Source organism: Hirundo rustica, chromosome 12 (assembly GCF_015227805.2).
Source record: "Hirundo rustica isolate bHirRus1 chromosome 12, bHirRus1.pri.v3, whole genome shotgun sequence".
Lineage (NCBI taxonomy): Eukaryota > Metazoa > Chordata > Aves > Passeriformes > Hirundinidae > Hirundo > Hirundo rustica.
The window spans coordinates 8,771,661-8,783,901 of record NC_053461.1 but is presented as its reverse complement, the minus strand read 5'-3'; the positions used below and the strand labels follow the sequence as shown (position 1 = coordinate 8,783,901).

At 47.5% G+C, this 12,241-nt stretch overlaps 1 protein-coding gene across 1 annotated transcript in view; it reads right to left on the bottom strand.

Moving 5' to 3' along the window:
- Positions 1–214: 214 nt before the first annotated feature.
- NCKIPSD (NCK interacting protein with SH3 domain) overlaps positions 215–12,241 on the bottom strand; it is a 53,787-nt gene continuing 41,760 nt past the window's right edge. Inside the window, exons 9-13 of the mRNA XM_040075992.2 lie at positions 7,420–7,500; positions 6,059–6,187; positions 4,127–4,219; positions 2,415–2,587; positions 215–1,844 (exon numbers count right to left, since the gene is read on the bottom strand). Of these exons, the coding sequence (XP_039931926.1) occupies positions 1,641–1,844; positions 2,415–2,587; positions 4,127–4,219; positions 6,059–6,187; positions 7,420–7,500 (680 nt within the window). The 3' untranslated portion in view covers positions 215–1,640. The remainder of the gene's footprint in view (positions 1,845–2,414; positions 2,588–4,126; positions 4,220–6,058; positions 6,188–7,419; positions 7,501–12,241) is intronic.

Sequence of the window (12,241 nt, the reverse complement as noted above, 5' to 3'; positions counted from 1 at the left end):
AGCAATGGCTGCTGCCCTCCACCATTCCTTGTCAGCCAGCAACATGGTAGAAAAAGGCAAGGCAAGAAGCTGAATGAGGAAGAACTACTGCATTACCCCCATCTGGAGATCAGCACCCCCTGCTTTGCCTCTGTGGGCAGCAGGCACCCAACCACTCCTGATGCTTTGGTGCCCCCACAACAGGATTAGGCAGGCAGGGCTACACTCACAGAAGTCCAGTTTAAGACATTTTTATTCTTCTGCAGGTTACACTTAGTGTTTAAGAAAATACAGGATCCATTTGGACATTCATACATTTTTACAGGGAAAAAGTAGGTTTCTCTACTAGGGTGGTTATTAAGCTTGGGCATTCCCAGGCTGACTTCCTTGCCCCCCCTTGTCTGCCAGGCCAACCCCCTCTGTTCTCAAAGCATCACTGCCCCAGTGGCCAGTGCAGGCCTGCAGAGCTTGTGTCATCCCCTCAAGCTAACAACAACAACAACAAAAATAGAAAAAGTAAGTACAGTGCTCCCACACTGGCCCCTGCAAAAGAAGACCTGGGGACAGGAAATGACCACACTGTGCACACAAATATCTAAGAGACCCACATTAGTGTGTGTGACTATCTGGACCGGGGAAGCAAGTTAATCCTGTTTGCTAGAAACCTAAAGGAAATAAAAATAAGGGTTCCCCACAATTAGCATAGTCACAAACAGCTACTGGACACCAGGCTCACGCTGCCATGGGGACAGGGAGGGCAGCGAGGCAGAGCTACTATGAAGCTCAAGGCAAGAAATGTACACGCTTCATGAACAGAGCATGCCTGACCAAGGGCAGCCCCTCAGCTTGAGGCAATGCTGCAATAGAGGTGGCAAGTGGCAGCATCACCTGGCAGGACACATCCTTGTGCTGTGTCCACCCAAGGGCTTCCAAGGGACAGTGTCACCCACATGGCTCTTACCTCTAGGCTGCCACAGTGTACAAGAAATTCAGATTTAAACATCACTATAGAAAGCAGATTGAAAAGCAGCTGCTGGGGTAAGACCTCCATGACCCAAGGTGAGCTGCTGCCCACAGGCAAAGCTGAAGGCTAGGAAGGAGTGAAAAGCTCACTAGACAAGGCGTTAGACAGCGAGCAGCTACTTTCCCTTGGCAGGGCTGCAACACATTGGCACGAGCAGCAGGAAACAAAACAGATGTTACAAAAGCTTCTTCCAAGCACCAGCAGACTCCACTTGGTCACTGCAGGGAGAGAGACGCACATGGAAAAGTAGTAATACTCTAAGGCAAAGGCCTTTCTCTTAAGGACCAGAGGACACCAGTGCAGCTAAACACACCCCCAGTGCTGGCTGCTAAGCCCCCACAAGCTCTCTGCCCTTCCCACTAATACCAGCTGCCAAAATAGCTCCTGCTGAGTCTTGCAGGCAAGCCACACACCAGCACCCACCTTGCTATGCCTGCCCCAGGCACCTGGCCCCGGGGGCACCCCACACCCTCTCTGCCACTGGTGCTTCCAAAGGGCTGGTGAATGCTGTCCCAACCTTAGGCCTCACACTGAGGGATATAAGGTATGAGCTGTACTGGGAGGGAGTGGGGAGAAAGTGTCAACAAAAGACATAGTCGATCCAAGTGGTTCAAACTCCAGTCCAAGCTGAGGAGCATTAGCTGGTACCAGAAGAGATTTCTGGAAACTCCTTATAAATCTCCAAGATGATCAGTTTCTCCATCTGGCACTGCTGGTCCTCTTCCTCCTCACCCAGGATGCGCTGCAGGATGCCCTGCAGGTCAGTGAGGCGGTGCTGGTGCTGCAGATAGGGTGTGGAGCGGATGATGGCATGCATCAGGGACAGATACTCCATCCTCAGCTGTCAAGTGGGAGGGGAGACAAACCACAGAGCACAGTGAAAGATTTGAAGTGAGATAAACAACTATGCCAGCCTCCATTACAGCATGAGCACAGGAACAGCTGCTGCACCATCATCCAGAGCACAACCCCAGAGGCACCTGCTTTTCCTTAAGTATCATTAGTAACTATGTAAAACTCTGCTTTTCCCACAGGAAGAGTGTTGCACCTCCCCTGCCCTTGAACACATGCACATCCCCTGCCTCTTGCAACACCAAACAAGAGGTGTTGTTCTACTACTCAAAGAGGGTCTCCCTTTCACAGAGGGTCTCCCTTTCCAAAGGTCCCTGGTCAGAAGTATGCAGACACCAGAAGCCTGGCAGATCTTTCTTCAAATATACTGGTGTGCTGGGCAGGATAAATCCTCCCTTCCTCCTCAGCTCCCAAGGTTGATTTAAGCACCTGGAAGTGTTGTGCCCAACCCAGACCTCCACTCTTGCCTGCACTAGCAGGCACCATGAGGGGCCAGGAAAAACACCATTGCTTTGGGACCATGCTCCCCTCCCCAGTGTCCATGCATTACTGTGAGCACCTTATCTCCAGGGGAGAGATCAGCAATCTGCCGCACCAGGATGTCTATCAGGACCATCATGTCTGTGTGATAGAAGATGCTGGCTGTATCCTTGCTGGCAAAGATGTCCTGCAGAAACTTCAGCACTGAGTGTGGTGGCTGAGGCTGATGCTTGAAGATGCAAACTGGATCATCTGAGGGAGACAGAGAGACTGTGCTGAGCCATATGCTCCCCCGTTGCTCCTCTGCTCCATCTTCAGTGCACTTCTCTTCATTAGACCCTTTGGAGAGGAGGCTGCCCTGCCCTCGGCCAGCCACTCCCTAGGGGCCCATGGATAGCTTTTGTGCCCAAAGACCTCAGTGCCTTGCACACTGGTGTGTAATGAGGATGGCAGCTCTGCAGGCTACCAAGATGAGACCAAACTCATGATTAGCATTAACCACTGTTATGTTTCACTGACCATCCCAGGTGAGAGCGCATTAGCACATCACCTCTCAGTATCTACTGGTTTTGCTCAAAAGCCAACACTCATTTTCTCCCTGGTTTATTAACAGGGGTCCAATAACCACTCTGAAAAGTCCATCAGAGCCTGTATCAAAAACAAGCTTTCACCAGAGACCAGGCTAGTACTGTCCCAGGAGCAAGAAACGAAACACTTCCAAGTTTAAACGAGCCACCACATCCTGTTCTCTTGCAAAACACATCCCTGCAGACTCCAAAAGGGGCTCTGGGTCATGGCAGCTCCCCCAGCAGTTGTCAGGAAGGAGGGCAAAAGAGAAGCATCTTCATTAGGTTGTGGCCTCCCTCTTTCTTCTCCCAGCTCCTCACTGTAAGGTGATCTCTGCAGGGAATATGGCAGGGAAAGGGCTAAACAAAGGCTTTGGGAGGAGGCCAGACAGCAGAGTACCACTGTGCCTTGCTGTCCTCAAGCTGACATAGTGTGCAGACGGTGATTTGCAGCCCCAAAGAGAACTAAAGCCAGAGTAAGATGAGCTGCATGCCTCACAGGATGGGTTATTTACAGCAACTCAACAAAATGAGTTCTCTCAGGCAGCAAAGCCCCCGTGCTCCAGAAGGTATTAGAAAGCACAATAGTGGCCTGCAGCACAGGCTGAAAGACATGGCACCGCTTTTCCTGCAGAGATCTCCAGCCTTCCAGCAATCTGCTCTGCAACAGCTCTACAAATACACTGGATTTCACTCCTTGCCTGAAGCAGACACAAGACTAACCCTCTACTGGCAGTTCAGAAATGGAAAGTTCCACTCTAAGAAGCATTTCAGAAGACAAAAGCTCCCTCTGCATCTGTCCCTCAGGAAAGATGTTAGCCAGCATGGGCAGAGGTTTGTGTGCCAGCACGCAGTGAGTCCTCTGCCTGTCCAAGGACAGAAGTGACTCAGGACCAGCTTTCCTCCCAGACAAGAGCTTGCCTATGGCAGCTGGTCCATGCTCTGAGATGGAGCTGATCTGACTCAGAAGTATGGAAATGACAGCAACTCCTCTCTCCCTAGATGTCATTAGCCAATTACATTATTCCTTGTGCAGCTCCATCCTCAGCAATGCAGACTGTCACCCTCACAAACTCACCAAGAAGCAGCACAGCACAACCTGAGCTGACAGGTCCTCAGCTACCTGCATCCCTGACATCCTATCCTATAACAAGCATGGGGCTTGTCCCCTCAAGCCTCTATGTGCACCCCCTGCCAGGCATGTAACAGTGCCACGCACACTCACCTCCTCTGTTCAGCAGCAGCAGCAGCTTCTCTGTGAAAGTCTTGACATTGGAGTGCTTGCTTATTGTAGTCATGATCACACTGTGTTCTGGAACTAAGGAAGAAACCTGTTCAGCATCTCCCTTTGTCTCCTGAAAACCATGGTGATAAAAACACATAATGGGTGGCACCTATTTCACATCAGTACTCCGGAGAGCTTTGGGGAACTCCAGAGAGCTTTGGGGAACCACAGTCTTATCAGGGCTACAAAAAATTTCAGGCCACAGAGTGGGTTGCTAGGGAGAGAGAAAGTGAAATAAATCTGGAAACAGCACATGAAACACTTGGGACTTGTTGCTTTCTCCATATATCTGATTCATGTGTGGGTTCCCACCTTGCCAGCCAAACACTGGGAAAATACGTTGCAAAGGCTTTATTACCTCTGCTCACAGCCCTCTGCAGCCAAGGACTCCAACCTTTGATACCTTCTTACTTCCTATCAGCAGTACCCTTCTGGAACTTAGAGTCTTACAAGTTCTCTTAAGAAGGGTCCTGGAAGCATCCCAGAAGGGAAAAGTTTTTCCCAGCACTCAGCACTGTACTGTGCAAGGGTACAGGCTGAAGACTTCTAGGAACTGTCCCCTTGCCTGCTCTGGGAGTGATTTGTTGTAAAATACATTTACCTTAGGGGTTTTTTGTGTGTGTGTGCGCACTCAATCACATAAACAGTACAGTGTGGCTATTTCTGTGGCCTGTAATATTTCACAGGCTGCAAAGTGTTTCAGGACCCTGAAGGACATCAATATAATACGCATTTAGGAGAGTTTTTGAACTAATGCTGCACCACTGAACTGCATGATAGATGAATCTTGCAAACATAGGGATAAAAAAATCACCAATAAGCAATGTGAACATCATTTAACATGTTCTTACCAACAGAGAACAAGTCACTGCTCTCAGCTATGCCCTAGGTGGACAATAATCCCAAGAAACACACTGCCTGTTCCTGTTATGCATTACTGTCTAATTACTGCAGCCAGCAAGGATCTGGGTAAGAGTGGGAAGGGATAATGAATGAAAGCAGCAGAGATATACTTCGTTTCTGTACAATCAACTTTCACATGAAATCAGAAACTTTTGCATAAATTTTAATGGCACAACCCAAAATAACAGGTAAATTACTGGACATATCATTGCTGCTTTATCCTCCCCTCTCTCCAAAAAAATCAAGGATAATGTTATGAAGCAGATCAAGGGTAAGTAATTAACTAAAGACAATTGGGAGCAACAGGAGTCTGGGTTAAGGAATGGCCTCTTCTTAGCAGGACCTGTAACTATTCTCCAATCTTCCAACAGGCTTCAAAATGTGCAGGCAGAGGGAAGGAAGATGCTCTTCCCTAAGGACCTGATCTGCTGTCTGTCCTCATGGAGCTCAGCAGGCCAGGGAGGACAGAGAACAAGGGAAAACGGGAGAGCACAGCTCAGGCCAGTGCTGAAGGGCCTGGCCTCAACAACTTGGCACTGAATGAGCTTCAGTCAGTGTGGACAGGGAAGCAGAAGCTTTGCCAAGATCCGCACAAGGCAGAGGACTTTTGTTCTGAATTGGTATTGAGAAATACCCACTGAAGCATCTTCTCTCCCAAGTCACCTGTGCCTGTAAATTAACCCCATTCATGCTCTCAAGTACTGCCCAATAACTCTTGATTGGGCACCATGGAAGCCCAGTAACAAACCAATGAGCTGCCCAGAGCTGCTGGGCAGGGGCTCTCAGACTATTTTTTCCTCTAGGGTTTTTCACCATATTTAAACACAGTGTAATATGATGCTAGAGACTAGGAGAGCTGGTTGGTGGTTATAGCACTATCAAGACCCAGTGAGATTCTCCCTTCCCATTTTTCACACTCTCATTCCAGACCACTGAAATCCTGCTAAGGCAGAACAGCACCAGTTTAACCTGGAATGTGGAGATTGAAAGCCAGAAGGACGTTGACAAATAAGTCAGGCAGCTGATCAGTGGTGTCCGAGGGCAGCCCGTCCTCAATCACATCCAGCAGAAACTGCACAAACTGAGAGTTGAGGTGTTCTGCACAAGGAGAAAGGGGCATTTACAGCACAGTGAAAATAAACCAAGCAACAAGGAACCATCCAAGCCATCTCTCTGTTCTTTTATGCTTAAGAATCATTAGTGGAGTGCTAGTGTCAGCCTCCAGGGAATAAAGGGCTCTTCAAGTGGACTAGACAGACCACTGAAGCATCGTTGTGTGAGAGACAATGAAAGAGATTGCTGAAATTTGGTACCCCAACTGGCTCTTTTTTTTTTTTTTTAGTAAAAAAAATACCAAATCCTGCTCTTAACTGCTGCAGAACCAATGCCACCAGTGAAGGCTTCAAGGTCAGAAGAAATTAGTATTCTTTACCACTGGTTTAATTAATCTCTTTTTAAAAACCCCTAATAATCTAGATCATTAGTAATAACCCAGTTTTCAATTCAGTCATTAGAAAAGCTCAGGAGCTCATGCAAATAAGTCCACCTGCAGGAAATAACTGCCAGGGTTACACAAGGAGAGAAAACCATAAAGTGTAGAGGCTCATTCCAGTCTCTACTGCACCAGTTTAAATCTTGTAGAGGTTTACCCAGTGTTAAGATAAAGCTGCTGACAAGATACTTATAAAAATCTCCACTGCATTTCTAGGAAAATTAAGCCCAGAATCTCCCAAATACAACATAGCCTTGGGAAGAAGCAGGCAGGGCTTTCTGGCTGAAATGAAAGGACAGAGGACAAACCAGGGAGAATACCTGCACTTCACTGTTGACTGCAATACCCTTAATCATCTCCACTTTGCCCAAGAGCCTGAACTATAGAGGGCTGCACTACCCTGCTAGAAGAGAGACCAGAAAGAGGCCACATTATGCAGCTGACAGCCTTAGTGGGTGTTGGTGCAGAGATCTGGGATCTCGGCCTCATCAGCACACAGTCTCCAAGGCAAGTAAGAGGTGTGTGCTTTCACACAGAGCAGAGGTAAAACAAAATGCCACTTAGTCACAGGGATAAGCAAATCCGTGTCACCTGCAGTGTGGTATTCAGTCCTCCTCCACTGCTCTAACCCAGATTTATGCTGCTCTTTGGAAATCTGGCATCTCAGCCCAGTGCTTCAGCTGCCAGGCTCAGTTGACAAAGAACAAACCCTACTCTTGCTGGGCCTTCCACTGAGCTGGCCCCACCCTGACCATCAGGAAAAGTACCTTCCCCATGTCTGCCAGCATGCCCCAGACATCCCACCCCCAGCTCTGCAATAAGCACAACCCACTCTTACCATAGTGGTGATATGGCAGGGGCTCCCCCATGGAGAACATCATGGCCAGCACCAGTGCAGAGTAACACATCTTTTGATGATCTGCCAGACAAAGGTCCTGTCATTAGTCCTTCCGAGGATGTGAAACCTTTCCCCAGCTGGAGCTGGGAAGTCACACATTTAATACAGGCATTTAACACTGATTAGCCCGCTCCTCATTCCTGTACAGACTAAGTAGTAAGGGTGTTTTTCCCTGTTTTAGCACACCACATGCCTTCTGTGCCATGTGTTTCCAAAGCAATTTAAAAGTAATCATAACAAGAGTCCTCTATTTTTTTTTCTCCTCCACTTCAGAGGATCTGGGCAAACTTGATCTGAATAATTAAAAACCTACCCTGCACAGTCCCAGGACACATTCCATAGTTATGTAATTACTGAGCCCAGAAAAAGCATCCATCTGGCCAGCTCAAAATACTGCCTGTTCCAACCAGCACCACCCCCAGACAGCCATGCTGCTTGTTACCATCTCTGCACTGCTCTACTTTTGCTACCTCAGCTCTGCCTGAAGGTATTAAAGGTCCCTGGGGAGCACAGACCACTGCTCATGCTGTGCATCTACCCACCTCCCAGGCCACACATCTTCAGCACCGATACATCCCACAGTCTGCTAGTCCAACACAATTTTTGCCAGCAGCAGCTATATGTGAATGCTCCAAATAACACCTGTCAGTGTCTTTCCTGAATTTTAATTAATGGATACCTCCCAACAGATATCTGTAGAACAAAAAAAAAGTCACAGAAGAGGATCTGTGACCTCATCAAATGTAGCCTCTGTCCAGTTCAGCAAGTCTGAAGGCAACAGGAAAATGAGTATTATTATATATAGGTTACCACACAGTCTAAAAGTTCAGCTACATCTGCCAGAAAGAGCTCTGGGGCACAAGAAAACTGAACGTGTAATTATGAAAAACTGACCAAAACTTCTTTTCATCAGAGGAAAAAAAGGCCCCTTCAATCTATGATGCTTTTCCTGGCCATACTGCTGCCCTGCACAATACACACCAGTTCCAGTGCCCCCTCCAAACCCTTTAAGATATTTCACTTCTTCATGCCCACTCAACCCATCTCTAAGCATCTGCACCCTGCAGTTTGGCTTTGATTGCACAGGCTGATGCCTTCACTGTCTCCACTTACTCCTGGACTTGGCCAAAGGACTTGCAACATTTGGCAGCTTTCAGGTTTACTGTCAGCATGGGGGACAAAATGCTACTGAGTCTTTCCAGCCCTATGCCCCCTGGAAAGTCAGCTCTGTCAGCAAAGCCTCTCCACTCAAAGCGCACACACACAATCACAGTTCCACATGATGCCTCAGTTTTTAATCAGCAAGTACTTTGTGTAAAAATAGATAACTTGATACTACAGTATGAAAAAGATTAAGAGTTTGTAGACCATGTGGCAGCAAAGGAAGGCTGAAAATTACTGTTTACTCTCCCTAAAAAGAGAAGGAGGATATTTAATTAATTAAATATAATTTATACTTCTTATATAAGAAATTCTCAGCTGTAAGGTGACAGTGATGCCATTTGCTTCTTGAGAAGTAAAACCTCAGCAGAAAAGGGATCTGACAAATTGGTCACCACATGATTTCTTCATTCTTTCCTCCACAGCTACAGGAGCTGGTTCTCAGAGGCAGGACACTGCAGTAGGTAGACACAGGGAGATGCTATTCTCATGTTCCTAGAAAGGCTTTCTTTCGTCAACAAAACATTTTCCTTCATCACCTCAGGAGCAATGAAATGAAGTGAGAGCCAGGAGCCAGTGATAAACCGGATATAGGAGGGAAGAAACTAGTTTTATACCTCCTTGGTCCACCTGCCATTAACTGATGTCCATTCATGTTGGTTGACAGTAGTCTACGCAACTAGGAAGCAAATCTTGTTGCATTTCTCTAAAGATGACTAATCAAAGAATGCTGAAACCAGCCAGAAACTGGAACTTGGGGCAAATCCAGATCAACCCAGGACACTTACTCTGCACAGGTTCTACAAGTTTCTGGGAGTGTCCCAGCTGTAGCAAGACAAGACTCCAAGCCTTAGCATGCTGAAGAAGAGTAAGTGTCAGTCAAAACACAGCTTTTTTTTTGCCCTTTTTTTTTTTTTTTTTTAACCTTACAGAGCAGTCCCAGTGGCTAAATTAAATTGTATCAATGCAGCTCTCCTGAAGCAGAGGGACTGCTGATGGCTGATAAGCATCACTGAAGTAGCCATGACAGGTGGGAGAGATACAGCTATTTACCAGCCTGCATTACTGAAGTCTACTGAGACAGTGGTGAGAAACTGCAATCATGCATGAAAAGCATTTCTCAGAGGCCTTTGAAAACCTTGCTTCCACCTTCTAAACACAGCAATGTGAAATGTGGGCACTGGGAGCAGACACAATTGTCTATGACTGAAGGGAGAAGACCCTGACAATTGACTTGCATGTAAACTGTGCTGCAACAAAAGAGAAAGTCATGATTACAGACTGGATTATCCCTGTTTTCTTTGGAATTTTTCTGGCTAATTCTGTCTTTCTGTGACTTATTATAAGGTGTTCTGAGATGGACAGATGTGTAGGCCAGCTGCAGCAAAGGGAAGGAGCTGTCAAGAAGCAGTAAGACCCAAACATCTGCAGAAGAACTGGCCAGCAGCCAACATGCCTGCATCAGTCCCAGGGTAAAGTCCTCACCAAAGGCACCAGCATCCACAGACAGAGCTTCTGCCTCAGCTGCTCTTCAATAATGAGCCAGGAGGGATCCCACAGAGCTGCTGCAGCCAGTTCCACACTCCCCAGTTGTGTAGTGTTGGCACTGACTGCTCTGGCTCCGGTCAGCCACAGAAGGGATTAGCTATTCCACAGCATGTCACGGATCAGCTGCTATTTCCCAGTTTCTAGTATCAAAATAAGCTCAAGTTGTAGGATTCAAGGTCATGTTTTCACACAAGCTTTCCATTTGCTGGCAGCACATGAAGCAGTAAACCAGAATGGCAGGAAGGAACTACTAATACCCTGAAACACCTCTGAAGGACAGATACATTTGGGCCAAGGATGGTCACCCCTGCAGCCCCACTGTGAAGGCTGAGAGGACTGGATGATGCACAGATGCCAATGCACAAGTGCCTACCATAAAACGTAGCACAAGGAAAGCAGCACATGATGAGGATGCTGATTTGTGAGGCTCCTGTATCCACACAGTGGTCTGTCAGCAAAGGAGGAGTAGCTTTTCACCCTCCAACTGGACCACCTTACAGCAAGGAGGGAAAAAATCCTCACCTTGAGATGATGCTAGGGAAAGTGAGATGCTGCAGAGCTGCACGTTGGCAGCTCAGAGGACACAGTAGAGCCATTTCTCACCCACTTCCACTGCCATACTTTTAGGACCCCAAAACAGAGTGAACACTTGCTGAGAGACAGGCCTGCTCCAGCCCAAGTACTACCTGGAGATCAGCAGAGGTGTGCAGAAGTCACATAGCTCAGAGCTCAAACCCTCCAAGAGGCTGTATCAGCTGTGCAGTCTAGGACGACACAGCCCTGGACAAAACACAGCATCACTGCAACCAGGCAAGGAGTAAGAAGGGTGACCAGCCCACTCTGTCTGCACAAAGATAGCTCAGGAACAGGGCAAGAGATAGAACTCTTTTTGGGAAGGTGTACAGGATGCTCACTTGGAGACAGTCTTTGTGACTGAATGATGGAAGCACAATAAAGTTTATTTCTGGCAGCACAAAATCAGGAGAAAAGTTGCTGCAGGAGCACAGTCACAGTCCCATAACCAATTAGCATTTGCTTCTTGAGAAGTAAAACCTCAGCCTGGAGAAGATGCTTCTCAGGCATAACCAGATTAAACACAAGAGTGTGGTAAGTTCACAACACAGAATTTATAAGCAGCAGTAACAAAAGAGGAAGTGTAGCCAACACAGGAGTAATACTTGCAGTCCCACCAGCCCTTTGCCCTGCCCTGAAACGCCACCCTCCTCACCTCTGAAATGCTTGCACTTCAAAGCATCTAAGCAAATACAAGTGGAAAGCCTTCTGCAACAGGCTTGATTTTCATCTCGCATACCCCTTTCCAGATACACGATGAGTCCTGTTAATGCTGCCCACCACAGTCAGGTTGGCAGTCTGGTGGGATGTTGGGGACAGGAATGTCTATTATGCAGGTTCAGAGTGGTCATCTAGGACATTTACTCGGCTCACATGAAATGGATGGGACAGTACCTGTTCTCTGCAGACCTGTCAACCCCTACACAGTCTCATCACCAAATTATACTCCTTCACAGCTTCATGACACCCAACAAACTAAAAGACTGCAACCAGGGCAGAAAGGCTGCAAACACCAGGCTCTTCTGATTTGATCCATGTGGTCACTCAACAGCTACTCTAACTGTGGGTCCCAATTAGCACAAGAATGGATTTGTCCTTTTAAGAGAAATATGCCACTCCCAGCACTGGTGGCCTACAGGTTGGCTTCAAACTGAGGAGCACAGCTGTGACTGTCCAGGACTGGGCACGTGTGATGAGCTGGAAGGTTACACCAGGGCAGTATTACTACATGTTCACCTTACTCTAAGGCTTTTCCACAGCATCTACTTCTGGCTGCTCAGAAATAAAGGACACTGGGCTAAGCAGGAGCTCTAGTGCATGAAGGACATTCCTATTAGTAGCAGGGACAGGTCATCCTAACTAATGGAGGAGTGTGAAGTAGAAGGAACACAAGGGCAGAGCCTGAGTATGGAAAGCAAAGAGCTGGGAGAACCTGGGCCTTGGCACTATCCTGTAGAGGACCAGGACTGCAACAGAGTCA